Source organism: Scyliorhinus canicula, chromosome 18 (genome assembly GCF_902713615.1).
Source record: "Scyliorhinus canicula chromosome 18, sScyCan1.1, whole genome shotgun sequence".
In the NCBI taxonomy this organism is placed as follows: domain Eukaryota; kingdom Metazoa; phylum Chordata; class Chondrichthyes; order Carcharhiniformes; family Scyliorhinidae; genus Scyliorhinus; species Scyliorhinus canicula.
Genome location: NC_052163.1, coordinates 84,839,066 through 84,859,755, shown reverse-complemented (window position 1 = coordinate 84,859,755; position 20,690 = coordinate 84,839,066). Strand labels below are relative to the sequence as shown.

The window sequence follows — 20,690 nt, the reverse complement described above, 5'->3', positions numbered from 1 at the left end:
TTGGCAACATTTACAACAAAAAAAATACATGCATGATCAGTACTCAGACGAATTGGAGACTCCAGATCTAGATTCAGAGTCTAGTCAGACTCCCAAGCACAGTAGCAGATCTAGGATATGGGAATGGTCCCCGACAGGAGAGGAAGGTATGTTTTGTGGAAGCATCATGCTAGATGCAAATTCTTTATTGTTCCGTCCTTCGGAAAAGACATCTTCAGGTGCTGAAATTCCTGGTAATTTGAGGGGCAGTTAAGTGTACAGAACCCAGATCTATGTCGTTTCCACTCCCACATGCAATATGTTGGATATAGTGCACTCCACCATCACTACCTGCAGACAGCTTTCGAATGTGGCTAGAATTATTCTGAGGCGATCCTGGGGTTTCTGGTCATTCCACCTTCCCTGGGTACAATGAAAGTCACTCACCCCTGATGAAAGATGGCTTAGCCCTCTGAAGGCTTCAAAAAATTCATGGGTTGAAGGCCAATCCCATTCCATTGCAAGCCATGGTCGGGAAAAAGAGTCAGTTTGTACATTAAGAGACTTCAAAAAGAATGGGTTGATAGCTAGGATGTGATGAGGAAATTTTCCCTCTCCCAACACGGCAAGAGAAATATTTGCTATCCTGTTTTCCACTCCGATGTCGTTAATGTGCTTTGTAAACAAGATAGAAGAAATGGAAGGTCAATATTCACTGATAAGGAGAGATTAGCAAATGTCCAATTTTTTTTTGGAGAAGAAAAGCAATAAATCAGCCAAAACAAATGTTTTTTGAGGCCCGACACATTGGTCACCAAGTAATTTTCATCATCTGTGTCCTTGCATTGTTAATCTTAATAACATTTTGTTTATAATTAACCAGATATTTGGCACGGCGTGCTCAACTTTTAAACGCAGAGCTCTATTGGGCTCTGTGTGACAATAATCACAGCTGATTTTTTTGTTTTTTGCCCACGCCAGAGGAATCGGGGAGGGGGTCGAGATACATTTTAAAATGGTGGCCTGATCTCTTCCTGCATCGAGGAGCTCAGAGCACAGCAGAGATTATGCTAAGTGCGGCTATGCCCAAGTGCGGCCTTGGTGGGGAGTTCTCCACTGAGGACCAAAAATAAAACAGAGTGTCGTTGGATAGCGGGGTCTTTCCTGGCGCTCTGCTACTCTGTCCAGTTTCTTAATACATGAAAAGGTAAATGAAAGATAAGTTAACATGCTTGTTAATACCAGCCAAGACAATGTTATATTATTAATGAACAGATATTGCATAGGGCAGCAATGCTGCCTCCAATTCTGTTCTGTTGTGCACAGCCTGTTTGTTGCTCTGTGCAGTCTCTAAGATTTCACGACCTGCACATCTTTAAAAGGGAGATCCTGGGACTGCGCAATGTGTCCTGCATTGTTGCACAGCCACAGTCCTCGACACATTGGGTGGAACATTGTAATGGGGTAAATCTGGACCTGGAGATAGTGTAAAACAGTGAATCAGGAGGTTTTACACCTCCTGATTTTTATTTCCTCTCTGGAAACAAAAATAGACAGGGATATAAAGTAAGCTGCCTACTCTTTATAACCTGTTTTACACTATTGGACAAAGTCAAGGTTCAGTTAGGATGTTCTTGGCAACAAATGCAAATCACTTGGGCACAAATTCAAATTCAGAGTCCTGTTCTGCAGGTACCATGGCACTGGGCTCAACCTCGATTCAACTGAACAAATACACACTTTCAGAGAGTCAAATAAGGAAACAAAATTCAATGCAGCTTTAATTTTGCCTAATCAAATGAGTTCATGGGTGCAATTCTCCCAATTTTCGAAGTGTGGTCTCCAGCAGGAAATGAGGTGGATCTCAATCCACCCACACAATTTTTTGGGGGAGCTTGGAGTGAATTGCACCCCGAATGGGCAGCACGGTAGCAGTGGTTAGCACTGTTGCTTCACAGCGCCAGGGTCCCACATTACATTGCCAGCTTGGGTCACTGTCTGTGCTGAGTCTGCGCAGTCTCCCAGTATCTACGTGGGTTTCCTCCGCGTGCTCCGGTTTCCTCCCACAAGTTCCAAATTACGTGCTGATAGGCAAATTCGACATTCTGGATTCTCCCTCCGTGTACCCGAACAGGCGCCGGAGTGTGGTGTCCAGGGGCTTTACACAGCAACTTCATTGCAGTGTTAATACAAGCCTACTTAGGACAATAATAATAATAAAGATTATGATTAAGATAAACGTGTGCGAGACCTGAAGATGCAGGCATGTCTGGCTTCAAAGGATGCCCACTCTCAGACTAACGCTCCACACCTCTCTCGCCTCACCCCCCCCCACCCGCAGGTGAGCGATACCCTGCTATGGAATTGCCAAATGCCCCCCCCCCCCTTTGCACTGCCAGGTTGCGAGAGGGCAATGCTATGTTTACGACCACCCGGAGGTTACAATGGCCTCCAAGCCTCTCGACATGGCCACCTTGTCTGGTCTCCATTTGTGGAGACCAGTAGTGATTTGAGCTGGTTCCACCTGCACGGGAGATTCCAGCTTTTAACAGACCCTGAAAATTTTAATAAGCTAATCTGGTTCATGCCAGATGGAGGGGGCCTGGAGCATCAGAAACCATTTGGCACCCGGTGCAAATCCCTTTTCAGGCATCTCCCAGCATAGCGGGATTTGTGCCAGACACAAAGTGACAAGAGAATTGCCTCGCACATCTCTTCTCGCTAAATAATCTCCTGTAGACAGTTTGAGTCTTCTACTTGCACTGAAAAGCTACTTGATTTCTTGAAGCTTCTCTTGATCTACTACCATAACGAATCCCTAAGCAAGCTTTCTGCTGAACTTCTAGCAAAGTTATGGTGGTGGAAAGGGTCCAGTTATTTATCTGCCCCTTGTTGTTGGCTATCCTTAGATTTGCTGATGATGTCCATCCACAGACACCGGTTTCTGCCATGGGTCTTCATGCGTCTGAACAGGCTGAGATTCACAGATCTTTGGGCACAATTGGACAGGACACACCATGAGCTAGTGGGACCTGGAACGCAAGATTTGCTTCCACTTTGACCCATTATTTAAAATCAGTGTGATGCAGTTTTTCTTTTCTAATTTAAGTACTCAATTTGTTCCCCACCCCCTATTAAGGGGCAATTTAGCGTGGTCAATCCACCCACCCTGCACATCTTTGGGTTGTGGGGGCGAGACTCATGCAGACAGGGAGAGAATGTGCAAACTCCACACGGACAGTGACCCAGGGCCAGGGTTGAACCCGGGTCCTTGGCACTGAGAGACAACAGTGCCAACCACTGCACCACCCATGTTGCAGTTTGATGGACAGGTTGTTGCCATTCTGAACGTTTCAGGTGCTCCTGCATTTAACGAGAGCTTCAAACTGTCTTTGAGGCATTGGCCCTGCTGGGTTCAAAGAACAGGATCTGGTTAGTGGGGGGGGTTACAGCCATTTAGAGCTGGTTTTGCAGGAATCCCTAATAATAATCTTTATTGGGACAGCACGGTGGCGCAGTGGTTAGTATTGCTGCCTCATGGCGCTAAGGTCCCAGATTCGATCCCGGCTCTGGGTCACTGTCCGTGTGGAGTTTGTACATTCTCCCAGTGTTTGCGTGGGGTTTGCCTCCACAACCCAAAAGATGTGCAGTGTAGATGAATTGGCCACGCTAAATTGCCCCTTAATTGGGAAACAATGAATTGGGTACACTAAATTTATATTAAAAAAAATAATAAGAATCTTTATTACATAGAACATAGAACAGCACAGAACAGCACAGGCCCTTCGGCCCTCGATGTTGTGCCGAGCAATGATCACCCTACTCAAACCCACGTACCCACCCTATACCCGTAACCCAACAACAACCCCCCCCCCCCAAAACCTTACTTTTTAGGACACTACGGGCAATTTAGCATGGCCAATCCACCTAACCCGCACATCTTTGGATTGTGGGAGGAAACCGGAGCACCCGGAGGAAACCCACGCACACACGGGGAGGACGTGCAGACTCTGCACAGACAGTGACCCAGCCGGGAACCGAACTGGGACCCTGGAGCTGTGAAGCATTTATGCTAACCACCATGCTAGTGTTCACGAGTAGGCTTACATTAACACTGCAATGAAGTTACTGTGAATAGCCTCGAGTCGCCACCTTCCGATGCCTGTTCACGTACACATAAGGGAGAATTCAGATGTCCAAATTACCTAATAGCACATGTTTTGGGACTTGTGGGAGAAAACTGGAGCACCCGGAGGAAACCCACACAGGCATGGGGAAAACTTGCAGGCTCCACACAGACAGTGATCCAAGTCGGGAATCAAGCCCGAGACCCTGGTGCTGTGAAGCCATAATGCTAACCACTATGCTACCGTGCTAGTGTCCAGTGCTCCAATCTGCACTTTGCTTTGGGATTAATTGGAATCTCAAACCCTTTGGATCAAAAAGGAAAAGGCAGTAATCACAGCGCAGTCAGACTGTATGGGTTGAGGTAATCTGACCTGCAAAGCTGTGGTTTGTTTTAGACAAGACAATGATTGCAGAGAGTGACAGCATTTGTATACACATGTTAGAAGATCATCTGGAAGAGTCAATATCACTAAGCCATGAATTTTGAATTTGTGCTTAGGATTCCCCCTTCAGCGAGTTATTCCCAATATTAGTTTCCTGGAGGTGACTGGGAGAGCGTATGCCAGAAAGAGGAAGAATCATGCTAAAAGATGCCCCGAGCTACTCAGCACTCCCTATTCTCAGAATGGGCCCAATATTTCACTCTTGAGTCATACTGGCCCAAAACATTAACTGTTTCTCTCTTCACAGATACTGCCAGACCTGCTGAGTTTTCCCAGCATTTTCTGTTTCTATTTCAAATTTCAGGCATCCACACTATTTTGCTTTATTACCCAATTTCAACTCTCCCTCCCAATGGAAACTGATCTGGGGCAATTAAAAATGAGGGGGGAAAAAAAAACTTACTGGCCCCTCAGATGCTGAAGGCGTCACTTGCTATTTCAGTCAGCAGTGGGCCAGCAGTGATGATGTCCCTATCTGGCAAGAGCACTTAATGAACTGCTGGGGAATGATCCTGCGGACACCCGACTGCAGACTTTTGCAAGCTATCCAACCGGGTATGTAATGTAATGAAGTCAGGAATAGAAACCGAAGGGCAGCACGGTGGCGCAGTGCTTAGCACAGCTGCCTCACAGCGCAGAGGTCCCGGGTTCAATCCCGCCTCTGGGTCACTGCCAGTGTGGCGTTTGCACGTTCGCCCAGTGTTTGCATGGGTTTCACCCCCCCCACAACCCAAAAGATGTGCAGGCTAGGTGGATTGGCCACGCTAAATTACCCCTTAATTGGAAACATGAATTGGGTACACTTAAATTAAAAAAATATATAGAAACTGAAAATACTCAGCAGGTCTGGCAGCATCTGCGGAGAGAGAAACAGAGCCAAAATACAACCCTGCGTCCTCAAGCTGAACCTTTCCTCCCTCCAGTGATGCTGTCAGACCTGAGTACAGTATTTTGTTTTTTATTTCAGATCTGCAACAGCTGCAATATTTTGCTTTCGCAACGGGGACGGATGCAGACATCCCAGGTTGCATGTACAGTATATACTCTCCCTTCCCCTTTAAAATTGGGGCTAATGGGTAGCAGAAAGCATGGGTCAATAAGCCAAAGACTTTTCAATGTTTGCATCATTCTTAGTGGCAATAAGCATGTTGCAAACATCCTGTTTTAACCAGCTAGTCTGACCATCTCCAATGTTTTCTTCATTCTTACTAGCAATAAGCATGTTGCAAACATCCTGTTTTAACCTGCCAGTCTCAATTCAGTGCCTTATTTGGAACACGCCCCCAACATAGCTGCAACTTGAGGGAGAGATGCGCCTTTGTCATCGATAGAAAGATGTCACTAAACATTCAAGTGAGAGTTCCAAGTTTTATTTTGTATGTAATAATGTGCACTGATAGATCAAGGAAAACCCAAGGCGTTTTAAGGCAAAAATGTCAAGGCCAGAACGGAGGAATGGCAAGAAGTGAGGAAAAGCTTTTTAAAAAAAGATTGAGAGCAGTGAGGGGGCTCCCGAGAACTGGATGTTGAGATCTGCATCTTGCCCTCACTGGGCAAGATCCAGATTAACATATTTAACTGAGCCATTGGGCTCTTTTTAAAAAGAGGCGTCACTGGCAGGCCAGAATTTATTGCCCATCCCTAGTTGCCCTTCAGAAGGTGGTAGTGAGTTGCCTTCTTGAACTGCTGCAGTAGGTACACCCACTGTGCTGTTAGGGAGAGAGTTCCAGGATTTTGTCCCAGCGACAGCAAAGGAGCGGCGATATATTTCCAAGTCAGGGTGGTGAGTGACTTGGAGGGGAACCTCCAGGTAGTGGTGTTCCCAAGTATCTACTGCTCTTGTCAACCACAACAACATATTGTCACAAGTAGGCTTCAATAAAGTTACTGTGAAAAGCCCCTAGTCGCCACATTCCGGCACCTGTCTGTGAGGCCAGTATGGAAATTGGACTCGCGCTGCTGGCACTGTTCTGCATTACAAGCCAGCTGTTTAGCCCACTGTGCTAAACCAGCCCCTTTGATGGAAGGGCTGTTGAAGAAACCTTGGGGGGAGTTACTGCAATGCATCTTGTAGATGGTTCACAAGGCTGCCACTTGTCAGTGGTGGATGGTTTGAATGTTGTGGAAGGAGGAGCAGTTGAGCAGGCCGCTTTGTCTGGATGGTTTCAATCTTCGAGTGTTGTTGGAGCTGCACTCATCCAGGCTAGTGGAGAGTATTCCATTACACTCCTTGTGCTTGTAGATGGTGGCCAGGCATTTTTGAGGGGGGGGGGTCAGGAAGTGAATTATTTGCCGTATGATTCCTAGCCTTTGACCTGCCCTGGTAGCCACAGTATTAATATGGCTAGTCCAATTCAATTTTTGGTCAATGGTAACCACAGGATATTGATTGTGGGGGTTTCAGCGATGGTAATGTCAAGGGGCGGTTGTTAGATCCTCTCTTATAGAAGATAGTCATTGCCAGCTGATTCAAATGGTCAAGGGGGCGGGATTCGCCATTGCCCGCACCAAAATAGTGTTTTGTGAATGGGCTCCAACGCTGAAATCGGGCCAGTGCTGGTTTGATGCCGGTCAGCCATGTTCCACCCCCTCAGAAAAGGTGCCATCGTGACGCGTGCCACACGCAGTCGCAATGCTGTTGGTGCCTTATCAGCTTGCCCACTCGCGATGCTTCGCGATGCTCCGCCCCTGATGGGCCGAGTTCTCGATGGCGTGGCCAATCGTGAATCTGGGACCCAGCCATTGTCCAGTCATTTTCGGTGCGGGAGGCAGGAGTTCCAGTCGGTGACGGTGCTAGCCCCTCACCAGTACCAGAATCGGTGAGGGGTTCGCACTGGTTTTTTGACGCAAACCTCCCACAGATTCTCCATTTGAGCGAGCACATAGCCGCAGAAACCCGCCCAGGATGTCAGCTATTAAAGCTTTTCTGCAATCCTACACTTCCCCCATAGTGACTTGCTTGGCAGACCTGAGAATATAGATTTGCTATGTATCGAGATTAATATTAATAATAATAATAATAATAATAATTATTATTATTATTATTATTCTTTCACAAGTAGGCTTACTACACTGCAATGAAGTTACTGTGAAAATCCACTACTCGCCACACTCCGGCGCCTGTTCAGGTACACAGTGGGAGAATTCAGAATGGCCAGGAGCACCTGCAGAAATCCCTCGCAGACATGGGCCAGGCTTCACCCCTACCCGGCGGGGCGGGGGGTCCCGGCGTGATGCAGTGGTGTGAACCGTGTCCGCACCATTCGGGGCCAAGCCCTAACAGCGAGGGGCTAGGCCCGCGCCGGAGTGGTTGCCACTCTGCCGGCTGGTGGGAACGGCCTTTGGCACCACGCCAGCCGGTGCTGAAGGGACTTAGCCGGCCGGCGGAAGTCCACGCATGCACCAGAGTGTCAGCGGCTGCTAACGTCATTCCCGCGCATGCGCAGGGGTCAATTCTGCCTCCACCATCGTGAAGACCATGGCGAAGGCGGAAGGAAAAGAGTGCCCCCCAGGCCCGCCCATCGTTGGGCGGCGATCACAGGCCAGGCCTCCGTGGGGGCACCCCCCTGGGGCAGATCGCCCACACCCACCCCCAGGACCCCAGAGCCCGCTCGCGCCACCTGGTCCCGCCGGTAAGGTAGGTGGTTTGATCCACGCCAGCGGGACCAGCATGACAGTGACGGGACTTCGGCCCGTCGCGGGCCGGAGAATCGCCGGTGGGGGGGCCCGCCGACAGGCGCGGCGCGATTCGGTGCCGGAGACTTCGGGGACATGGCGGGGTTGGGATTGACGCCGGCCCCTGGCGATTCTCCGACCCGGCGGGGGGTCGGAGAATCCCGCCCCTGGGGAGAACATGCAGACTCAAGCCAGGAATCGAACCCAGGTCCCTGGCGCTGTGAAGCAACAGTGTTAACCACTGTGCTACCGTGCCGTTCATTAAGGAACGACTGAATTACAATGACCAAATAATATTCTTTTTTAATCCTTGGATATCTGTAAAAGGGAAGAAATAACTTGTGCTTTTCGCATCCTCGGGTGTCTCAATGGGTGATGTCTCAATGGGTTTCCTTCAATTAAGTACTTTTTGAAGCATGGCTGTTTATCATAGAATCGCTACAGTGCAGAAGGGGGCCATTCAGCCTATTAGGTCTGCACATTCAGCCCATCAGGTCTGCATCAACCCTTGAAAGAGCACCCTACCTAGGCCCACTCCCCCCTGCTCTTGCCCTGCATATTAATCATGACAATCCCCTAACCTGCACATCCTTGGACACTAAGGGGCAATTTACAGTCAATCCACCTACCTGCACATCTTTGGACTGTATGGGGAACCCAGAGTATCTGGCGGAAACCCACGAGGAGAATGTGCAAACTGCACAGAGACAGCCACCCAAGGCAGGACTTGAACTTGGGTCCTTGGTGCGGTGAGGCTGCAGTGCTAACCACTGTGCGTGTACAAAAAGCAGCAACCAGTTTGTGCACAGCAAGGTTCCACAATCAGCATTATAAATTAGCAATATTATAAATTACCAGATCATCAGCTGCAGTGTTGTTAAAAGGATGACTATTGTGCCAACTTGCCAGGGCAGACACAGCTGATCCAAAGGTCATAGCCCAGGATACTGCCCCAGAATTGCATTGGAATAGCAACCTAGATTTGTGCATGGTTCTAGAGTGGGACTTCAGAGCTGGATAGCTGCAGTCACAGCCAGAAGGTGTATTAGAGTCTCTCTCTGTAATCTAAAGACTGTAAATAGATCCTTTGGTGATTTAAAACTAATAACTGCTCTTGGTAGTGAATTTAACCTCTTGTGCATCTGCTGAAAGTTTAAAAAAAAAGTCTTCTGGATGTTGAAAGGACAGCTTAAGAATTACTTAGCGTTGTATTCTTTGGGGGTTGTATTTGAATTAATGGTTGCTAAGTTGTTCACTGTTTGTTTTAAAAAGGTTAACTTGAATTCATAGAATAAACATTGTTTTGCTTTAAAAAGTACTTTTCCATTTCTGCTATACCACACCTGTAGAGTGGGCCATGTGCTCCCCATACCACAATCTATTAAAAGTTGTGGGTCAGGTGAACTCCATGATACACTTTGGGGTTCCCTAAACCCTGGCCCAAAACAATTGTCACAAGTAGGCTTACATTGCAATGAAGTTACTGTGAAAATCCCCACGTCGCCAGACTCCAAACAAGCATGAGCACAAATCCAATGCTCAAGCAAACAGCCAATGTTGTGTAACCAAGCAGAGCAACACAATTTTGAAACAAGTTGTGCAATTACTGGCTCAGTGTGGCAACTTGGAGAATGTTTACAAACTAACTCTACCAACAGAATGTTCGCTGTTACACAAAAGATTCAGTATTGGGGGAGGGGGGTAGTTTTTAAAAAGAATATTGCAGGTTGATGGGGAGCAATAAAGATTGAGGATCCCAATGTCAACTTTTATGTTAATCATAGAATTTACAGAGCAGAAGGAGGCCATTCGGCCCATCGAGTCTGCACCGGCTCTTGGAAAGAGCACCCTACCCAAGGTCAACACCTCCACCCTATCCCCATAACCCAGTAATCCCACCCAACACTAAGGGCAATTTAGTATGGCCAATCCACCTAACCTGCACATCTTTGCACTGTGGGAGGAAACCGGCACACCCGGAGGAAACCCATGCACACACGGGGAGGGGAGGATGTGCAGACTCCGCACAGACAGTGACCCAAGCCGGAATCGAACCTGGGACCCTGGAGCTGTGAAGCAATTATGCTATCCACAATGCTGCAGATTGAATTGAATGGTTTAGTTCAAGAGGTAAAACTTCCTGAATGTGTTCAGCAAATCTTTCATTCGCTTAAGTCTCACCATTTTAGATCATGATGTAGGTGGCTCTTTTGTACTTTCGCTTAAAATAATAAAAATGCCAAATAATTACCAGGAAAACAGCACTTTCTAACCTCTCCAAAGAGGGACTGAAGGAGTTTCTTTTAAAGAAAATAATTAACTTTCCTCTCCTGAAGACGCTGAGGAATGGTGTCAGCTGCCCACCTGCACCAAGTTAACAAGCCTACACATGCGGAGGAGTGAGAATTGCAAGCTGTCTGCCTTGGAAAGGCACATAAACAGACCGAGAACAACCAGTTTTCAACAACAGATGCTGTCAATAAAAAGTGACAAGACAGACATTGAGCACTAACTTGCAGCCATCCAATCTACATCGATTTCCTAGAAGAAAACACGGCTGTAAATTGTCAATTGCACACAGTGCGAAGTTGTCCATCAACACTGCAATACATCAAATAATTAATTAACCAATCAATGCATTAATTTAGCAATGTTCGGAATCTGGGGGGGGGGGGGGGGGGGGGGGGGTAAGGATTAGCGTCAAAAATTCCCGGACTCCGCCCCCACCTATGGAAAAATGTTAAATTTTAGGTCAAGACTTTGCAACATTATTACACCTTATTGCAACAATTTGACCATATTAACGCTTACAACGCATCAATTGAGCCTCAAGTTAGCCAATGTCCCGAACAGCTTTGCTTTCACCAGGGTGAAACTATCCTTATTTTGCAACATTTAATGTACAAACAAACAAATATGTACGCGGGGGACAAAAGTTCCAAACCAGAGACGATTTAACTTTTCGACGCGGTTTCCAGTGGCTGCTGTGAATCTGAATGCTGTGAGCGTTGAAGTGGGTTACCTGTACTGGTCGAACTTTGCGAATTTACTCCAATCCACAGGGTTGCTTTTATAAGATTCCATCAGACCGTGCACTTCTTCCACGTTGACTTTGTCACTGGAGAAGATTTCGTGAAGTTGTTTGATCAGATCATCCAAAGTCTCCGGTACCTGGAGCTGGGTCTGATTCATCTTTATTCCGCGTTTATTTTAAAAGAAATACACCGAACCAGGCTTAAGGAAATAAAGGTGATTTTAAGACTGCAGCAAAGTACTTTATAAGGAGTCTGGAAAAATTAGGGGCGGGTCAAAGGGAGGAGCTCCAGGGAATGAAAGTAATTAATTTATCAAAACATTCCTACTGTTGGTTCCCTGCATTCTGAACTGATGACTCAACATATCAACCTGTCTGGACGCTCACAGTTTCATATTTTGTGTCAAAATAATCTAAATTCTGCTTAGTTTTTGGAATTTTGTGTTATTCAATGTACGATTCGAATAAGTGCCCAAGGCCCTGGTGAAATTTTACAGATGATTCGCATTTCTTTGAAATGGATGATGATGCACTCCAGGGTTATGCTACATTACTGAAGTAATTTTACCATTTTCTTTATACTATTGAAGGCTGACAGGATTTAGCTCCACTGTATCTCAATCATTGTTTGATTCAGAAGGACACTCCCACATATTGACTTTCTCCCATTGTCAGGGATCTTGTTCAATTTCCATGTCCCTGAAGAAAAATCGATGCAAATTCAGCCTTGCAAGTAAATTCCCACTTCTTCCTGTGTGGTTCCCACTCACCCCCAACCAACCCTGTCCCCTACCTGAGCCCCAGACCTAAATCCGTGCCTGAATCCAATTCCTACCTGAAGCCCCACTTGAATCCCTCCCTGTCCTGAATCTTGTTGCCTCTGAAACTAGGGCTCAAGTTCCCCAGAGAACTACCACTGCTGCCTCACCAGGCTGAGGGCCTGAGTTTGATCCCAGACCTGGGCCACTGTCCGTGTGGAGTTTGCAAATTCTACCTGTGTTCGCGTGTGTCTCACCCCCACCACCCAAAGATGTGCATGGTAGGTTAATTTGTCACTCTTTTGAGGTCAACCAACAAAATGGAAGAAAGGAAGCAAATTTAGGGACAAAGCAAAAAAGGCCGGTCCTGTTAGGGGCACTGCCCAAACGTAACAAAAATCAACAGAAACTTAAAAACATCAAATGAGAGTGCAATTAAAGGGGTGAATAAAGCACCCCAACCCCTGTGGTGTCCACCGGGCATGGATGGCCTCAAATGGTGGGCAGGGATTCCGCATGCTCCCTTTCCAGGGACACCCGGCCACAATTGTGGTTGCTGAAGAGGGGCAGATAGTCTTGACGGACGACCCCCTCAGTCACCCGCTGCCTGGACCTATAAGTGGTGCACTTCGCCAGGCCCAGGAGCAGGTTCACATGGAACTCCTCCACCTTCCCTGCCTCTCTCCATACCGGATGCCCGTAGAACAGGAACGTGGGGCTGAAGTACAAACAAAACTTAAACAAAAGACTTGTCAGAAAGCTAAAAAGGGAGTGCAGCCTATGACATGTAACAGAGACGTGGCCATGGACTCCACAAGCGTTAAAAATGGCAGGCTTCTTGGGAGTCCTTGAACCGATGCAATCGATGATTGTACTGCACTGCTGCATGCAACAGCCTCCACCAGGTCCCCAAGATTGAGGGGGAGGTCTCCTCCATAGAGAGACCTCTAGTCTCAACAAGGCGAGGGTAAGGAGGTGAATAATGTCAACCCGTATAGGTCAACCCGTGCGAAAAGGCACGGAGGGCATTTCTGTGCGGAAGGTTTCGGGGACTGGGGCCAATGTGGAATTCCGTCCGCGCAGGGGTTTGCCCAGGTGTGATACCACCACACACCTACGCGTTCTCCAGGCCATGAGCACCATTGGATTCGAGCACAACCATTTTGAAGTCTCAGATTGCATTGGCCGTGAGCTGGACGTACGGTTGTGCTCGAACACGCTGCACGTCGTGCTAACTTATGGGGTGTCATCCAGCTCACTCCTCCGCCACCCCGCACATCCCCGATCCTGGTCACCACAGCAGCCACAGCTCATTCCTCCGCCAGCCACTCAAAATGGTATTGTGGAGGAGCGGATTCCAGAGCAACGGCCCCCTGACGACAGCCATCCAGCCTGACGAGGGAGAGCCGCGCAGCGAGGTAACCATGCTCCAGACTTTGGGCAGGTCCTGGTAAAAGAAGGGCAGCGCCTGCAGATCTATAAACAGGAGCTGCACATCATAATTCAGGCCGCGCACCTGGCAGAAGAAATGCATCGCCAGGGCACACCATTGTGGAGGAGGCTCAAATTAAAGATATCACTGCAGTATCTGAAGGCGGAAGGTCACCACTTGGGTGCAAAGGTACACCAGCGCCTGGTCGCCCTCCCTTAAGTGGGAGAATTAGAACCTCAGCAGTGACCTAGAGCAGTCTCTTGTCCCAGAACAACTCTAGAAGCATTCTCTGGAGCTTTGTGACAAAATCAGGGGGCGAGTCCAAAGTGACCAGCCAGGTTTAGATAAAGGATCTGGATCAGCGCAGGCTGGGAGGGCCGAAGGGCCTGTTCCTGTGCTGTAATTTTCTTTGTTCTTTATTTAAGTACCACAACCTGGAGGCTATCAGCTGGCTTATAACGAGAACTCAACCTCTGTAAGACAACACTCGGAGCAGTCCTGTCCAACATCTCAAGCGAGTGGTGACATTGGCCTCCATCTCCTGCCAGTTAACCGGCCAGGATTCCTCAGCCGGGCAAAGATAGACTCCCAAGTAGAGAGGCTGGTCGTGCTCCAGATGAAAGACCTGAGCTCCTCTGGGAGGGGTTCCAACTGCAATGGACCGACCAGGGGCCTGGAACACTTGGCTCAGTTGATCCTGGCAGAGGACGTGGCGGAGTACACAGCCTGGCACTCTTGAATCCTTCGCAAGTCAGTGAACATGGGGAGCACGTCATCAGCATAAGCCAAGAGGACCACCCGAATGCCCGGCCCACACAGAACCAGTCCCGACAACCTCCTCCACAAGAGGCGCAGGAAAGGCTCTACGCAAATAGAATGCAGTTGGCCAGATGAGCGGCAGCCCTGGTGCACTCCTCTCCCAAAGCGAAGGAGCATTTCCCGGGACACATTAACCTTAATGAGACACTCTGCGGCAGTGTACAGAAGTCGGATACGGGTGACAAAATGCATCCCAAACCTGAATGCTTGCAGAGTCTCGAATAAATCGTGATCCAGCTTGTCGAATGCCTTATCCTGATCAAGGGGCAGGAAGGGGCTTGACACACCAGCCCTCTAGGAATGATGGATCAGGTCCCGGACCAGGTGGATGTTGCTGTGGATTATGCAGCCTGGAACCATGTAGGACTGGTCAGGGTGGATTATGTGGTCCAGCACAATGCCAACACACCTCCTTGGTGAAGATCTTGAAGTCCGTGCTGAGGAGGGAGACCGGTCGCCAGCTTTTAATGTGGCGGAGATCCCCCCTCTTTGGCAGCCAGGTAATGATAGCCCTGCACCATGAGAGGGGCATCTCCCCAGTCGCGATACTTTCCCCTGTACCTCCATGTAGTCATCCCCAGGACATCCCAGAACGTCCTGAAGAACTCCATGGTCAGCCCATCCAGCCCTGGGGTTTTGCCCCTGAACAGGCTGTTGAGTGCGACGGTCAACTCCCCCAGGCTTATAGGGATGTCAAGCCTCCCGACGCCCTCTGGGCTGGCTTGCAGTAGGTCTTCCCACAAAACTCTGCAAGTATACTCACTGGACGGATCCGGGGAGAAAAGGGCACTGTAGAAGCTTCGCATTTGGGCCTTGACCTCCTCCACATCCAAGACAGCATAAGGAGCTGCTGACATATCTTGCGTCTTTTTCCAGCAAGTACACGTCACGGGACCCAACAAGTTGCGGGTCCTGCAGCGCTTTCTTCTTCTCTCTGTACACCAGCCGCAAGGCCGGGTCCTCATCAGGCTGACCGAGATGTGACTTCTCGCCTTCTTTTCCAACTCAACGACCCTGATTTTCCACCTCTTTGTCGACCCCCTTGCATACTCCTGATACAAGTACGCACCTGAGTCTTGCCAACGTCCCACCATCGCCTCAAGGAAGGGAAGCCTCACGCTTCCTTCTCCAGCCGGTCCAGGAGCGACAAAATGCGCCAGGAACCGCTCATCCTCCAGCAGCAGGTTGTTAAAGTGCCAATACGCGGACCACGACTGAGTATGTGACAGAATGAACTCCGCCCACAACAGACGGTGGTCCGAACATGGCATCTGCTGCACAGAGGCTGTTGGGATATGGGGCAGATACGCCCTGCAATGTAGAGGCGGTCAATTTGGATGCTCCGACCCCAGGCCTCACAAAGGTGAAGACACTGGAGTCAGGATGGAGAGTCCACCAGACGTCCACCAAGTCAAAGAATTCGTCCAGGTTCCTTAACTTCACCACCGCATGAGAGCCGCACTGGGTACCAAGGCGGTCCTTTGTCTTGAGGGTACAATTAAAATCCCCCAAGATGATGCACTCACCCTCTGCAATGGTGCCAAGATGAATGGACACTTGCTCGAAGAATGTTGCCTGTTGCTGGCCATCCTGGGGAGGGTAGATATTCACAAAGTGATATACCTTGCCCCCCCTCATGGTCCGTCAGATGCAGCAACCGGCCTGGCACTGTTTCCTTGACCCCCGGGATCTCCGGATGAAAATGTGGTGCCAATAAGCATGCCACCCCGCCTAAACGTGAGGTCAGGTGACTCATATAGACCCCCCTCACCACTCCAGGAGCCATGTGGTTTTGTCTCCTGGAGCGGTGTAGGTTTCTTGCAGGAAGAACGCCGCATATTTCCCATCCCGGAGGAGTGAGAAGTGCTGGAACCTTTGGAGCACGTCCCTGCTGCCGTTGATGTTGAGGCTGGCTATGGTCACCTCCATGTCAGCAGTAAAGTGCCACCCTCACCATCACGTTTTCAGTGTTCGGTGGGAGCAGAGGAGCGCGTGCCCTCCAATCCCTCAAGTCCGGTGAGGATATATTTCAGCCAGCGCTGCTCAGCCACATCCGCATCTCCCGCCTCGCTAACGTAGGCACAGGAAAACTTAATGACCAGCACCATGCCTGACCACCGGTCGAGGGTCAGCTGCTCTCGGTTTCGGCGACCGCAGGTGGCATATGGAAAATCTTGGAGTTCCCCTTGGGGAATGAGGGGCGATCAGTGTTGGGAATGAGGGCGTCCACCGCCTCCTTACAGATGGACTCAAAGTCACACCCAGTGCCTCCCACTGAGCAACTGTCCTCCTCCAGACAGTCGCCTTCTGGGACCGGGTCCCCCGCCATATTGAGTGTGGCGGACAGCATGGACCCACCAACTAGCCCCGGGTCTGCCTCGATCCCAGCCCCCAGAGTGTCGACAGATGGGTTCCCCACGGGCTCCTCTCGGGAAACTGGAAAAGAGGGAGGCAGTGGTTCAGACCCCCGCTTCTCTCGTGATGCCGGGCCACTGGACAGATCCAGGAATAATTCAGGGAAAAGTTCCAGAATAGAGGTGGAAGCCCCCGGCGCCGGAAGCTGGGGTGGAGAGGGGGTCCCTCCACCCAATGAACTTAAGGTCAGACAACTGTTACAGGCCTCCAGCATCGTGAAAATGAACACCTCCGGGGTGCAAATTTGCACCGGGTGCAACGGGCACTCGGGGGGGGGGGTCCTGCTCTCACCCGGCCCAGAGGTATCCTGCTCGGGAGACTGCGACAGCTCAGGGGTGAATATATGTTTCATCTTTTTAGATTCCTTGCGGGAGTATGGTGTGATGACAAGGGGCAGAGGTCGGGGCACCATCCACTCTGCACATTGAGGGGGGGTATGATGTTTTTCTCCCCCCCCCTCCAAGGAGTGGCGCCGCCTATGGGGGGTGGCCTGCGCTGAGGAAACCTCCATCCTCACATCACCCCTCCTTACCTCAACGCTCTGCCCCCAGGGACGGCTCGGGGTCGAGTGCATCACCGGTGCCCCCCTTGTTGACCCGTGCTGAAGCGATGCTGGGCTCAGTACCCCACGCTGAGGCGTCAATGGGCCCCAGATGAGATGGAGTGTCTGTGGGGCAAGGTGTATCAGCAGCTCCGAAGCTGGTGTTCGGGGCCTGAGGTTCTCTAGGCCAATGGGGTCAGAGGTGTCTGGGGCCAATCCCTACCCCCCTTTCTTATGGGCCTTGTGTCCTCCCTCCTCCACGCGGGCAGCCGATTGGTCGGTAGGTGCCGACATGGTGTCCCTTCGTGGGAGTGGAGTGGTAACATCAATGGAAGGGGAGAGGACGGTGGTTCCAGCCGCGGCTGTCTTGGTGTCCGTGGTGGCCTTGGAGGCGGGGCAAATCTTTTGCACATGCCCCAACTTCTTGCAGGCATGGCACGCCATCCGCAGACAAAATATACAGAAAGTCTCCCTTGATGGAAGACCTCGAATCCCCCCATTAACATTTCCTCCCGGGCCAGGCGGACAAAAGCCTGGCACTGGAAGGAATAGATGTGCCTGAGGCGGGGGCATCCTTTAGGCCAAGAAGGAGTGGCACCACCTTGGAACGTACCTCCCCTGGTAGTTGGAGGTGGGGGGGAGTAGGGACTCCGTAGTGAAGTAGGGCGGGATGTTGAGAGTATGGCCCTCTTGGGGGTGGCCTTAAGAGCGTGCGACGCCATGTAGGTCCTGCCCAGCATGAACTCCTTTTCAAGGACAAAGTGGACCTCCCTCTGGAAACCCATAACCTTCCTGTACAATAGAGAGGCGGCCACAATGGCTGAGGGGCTGAAAACCCTGTCCATTGCGCGAACTCACGCTTCTATGGTGAGGATGGGGTGTGTGTAGCACTTAACCCCCAGTTTCCAGGTTAGCAACTGGAAGGGTGGCGGCACTGAGGGAATCGTGGAGGCCGAAGGGGGTTACCATTCCCGCATAGGTGACTCTGGGCTGACCCGCCACCGGGATAGGTGGAGTGGCCATCGGGGAAAGTGTCACGCCCACCCCAATGTGGGCTTTGCCGTGTTGGAGTAGATTGGAAAATAGACAGGGTGGTTAGGGGAAGAGCGAGGTGGAACAATGTACTCTTCCTCTAAGAAGGTAAGCAAAGGAATGATGAAAGGAAGGGAAGAGAGAGCAAGGGACACAACGGGAGAACAAGGATAGCGGCACAGGAGGGTGGGGCACTGTGGATGGATTGGTGTCTGAGGTGGGAGACACCTGTGAAGCTGGAGGGTGGGAGGATAGGAGAACAAAGGCAGATCTTCAGTCCACGAGGGGGCCTAGCAAAAACACAGTCCGTGCTCCTACCCGAGGTCGGCCACACCGATGTAAGTAGGTGCTGATTTGCGAGGTCTTTAGCCCGAGAAGGGCTCAGCAAAAACAGTCTGTGCTCCCACCCTGGAGTGACAAGCCAATGGAATCCAACATCCTCCTTGCCAAAACTAGCCGCTGGTGTAGGGGGTCTTCAGCCCAGAGGGGCTCGGAGAACACATTGTCCACCAGATCCCCCTGTCCTGGAACAAGATTACCTGATTGGAGAAGGACGGCTTCATCCTTGTTGAAGGCAGATGTTGATGATTGGGAGAACTGGGCCGGCAGTTCCTCAGCCCAGGAGGGGTCCAAAGGGCTCTGCTCCCACCTTGGTGTTGAAGTCACTTTCTTCTTGTCCTTCTCTCCTCTCTCCTTCCTTCCCTGACCTCTCCATCCTCCAGGCAGCTCAGCAGCAACCAAGCCTGGGAACAGGCAGCAAACTGAGCAACAGCAACAGAGAGAGAGAGCAGCAGCAGCCACTCTCCACCACAGCAACAACCTCACAACTCCAAAGTTTGCACAGGAAGTGCCTGCTTCGGATTGGCCATGCAAAATTGCCCCTTAATTGGAAAAAGAAAAATAATTGCGTATTCTAAATTTATTTTTAAAATTTCCCCAGAGAACATGATTTACTACCTTCACTATAGAACAGGAGTGAGTTTAAACATTAGCATAAATTGGTGGGGATGAGGAGGTTAGAAAGAACATGATACAGTTCTAATTAGGGGGACAGAGGGTGTTCTGTGCACCCACAATCAAGAGTCTAGATGGGTGTGTAGCTTGCCCAATGATCAGTTGAAAGATGCCTGAAAGTGGCTGGAAAGGGTTGTGGTAATGGAAAAATAACAGTTGTCATGGCCCATATCTGAACCATTGATGTAGGATGGAACAGGGAACAAGGTTCCTGGTGACTGAACATCAGGGGCTAAGTTTATTGTACAATATCATTACGATAGTAATCTTGGATTATTGCATGGTGTTCTAATACTGGGACAGGAAGGGATCTGTAAAACTGGAAGGGGTTGCATCTGAAGCAGGCTGTGATCAAAGTTCCAGTGGAAAGGATCAATAGGATCACTACAGAAAGAATTTCAAAGCAAAAAAGGAGAAATGTTTGATACAAATGACATTAGAAAGAACAACAACTTAAAAGATAAGAAACAGAAAGAATAAGTTCAAAGGTCAGAGCACAAAGATTGATCAAGGTAATAGAAATACTTTGTGTACAGGTAAGGTTCCAGGAATGAAAAACAAGATGCTATACTTTTATAGGAACATATTTGATTTGTTAATTGCATGTGTCAGAGCACTACTTAAAAAAAGTGAGAGAGGAAAACAAGCGACTTACGGACCAATTAATCTGACACCTGTTGTTGGGAAATTACTAAGGATATTATCAAGGATATGGTGACTAAACACTTTGAATGTTTTGAGAAGATCAGAGAGAGCCAGCATGGATTAAAAAAAATAAATTTAGTGTACCCAATTCATTTTTTCCAATTAAGAGACAATTTAGTGTGGTCAATCCACCTACCCTGCACATCTTTGGGTTGTGGGGGCAAAACCCACTCAAACGCGGGGAGAATGTGCAAACTCCACACGGACAGTAACCCAGAGCCGGGATCGAACCTGGGACCTCGGTGCCGTGAGGCAGCAGGGCTAACCCACTGTGCCACTGTGCTGCCCTTGAGCCAGCATGGATTGGCCATGCCTAATGAATCTAGTTGAATTTGTTTGGAATGATGACTAAAGTGAAATGTAGAAGGTTTTAGGTTAGCATGTTCAGCGCATGCTTGGCGGGCCAAAGGGCCTGTTCCTGTTCTGTACTTTTCTTTGATTGAAAGTCGCCATTGACCTGGAGACAGGCTGCTTTGAGAGCGAGAGAGAGACTGGTGGTGATGTAACCTGAGGGTCACCACACCTCAGGCGAGGGACAAGTTTCAGAAGGAGGGCCATCATGGTAACCTCAGCCGGTACAGGAATTGACCCCACGCTGGTGGCATCACTCTGCATCACAAACCAGCTGTCCAGCCAAACTGAGCTAACCGGCCTCCCCGGTGACTGAAGTTGTGGAGAGGGGAATATCTCTGGATGTTTTTATATGCACTCCCGG

General features: G+C 49.6%; 1 protein-coding gene across 2 annotated transcripts in view; it reads right to left on the bottom strand.

Annotated features, from left to right (window-relative positions):
* LOC119953226 (cysteine dioxygenase type 1-like) overlaps positions 1–20,690 on the bottom strand; it is a 93,556-nt gene that overhangs the window by 27,939 nt on the left and 44,927 nt on the right. Inside the window, exon 1 of one of the 2 annotated variants that reach the window (XM_038777256.1) lies at positions 11,248–11,516. The exons of the other annotated variant lie outside the window; for it this stretch is intronic. Within the exon in view, the coding sequence (XP_038633184.1) occupies positions 11,248–11,417 (170 nt within the window). The 5' untranslated portion in view covers positions 11,418–11,516. Of the gene's footprint in view, positions 1–11,247; positions 11,517–20,690 lie in introns of those variants that run through there. 2 annotated transcript variants of the gene reach the window in all.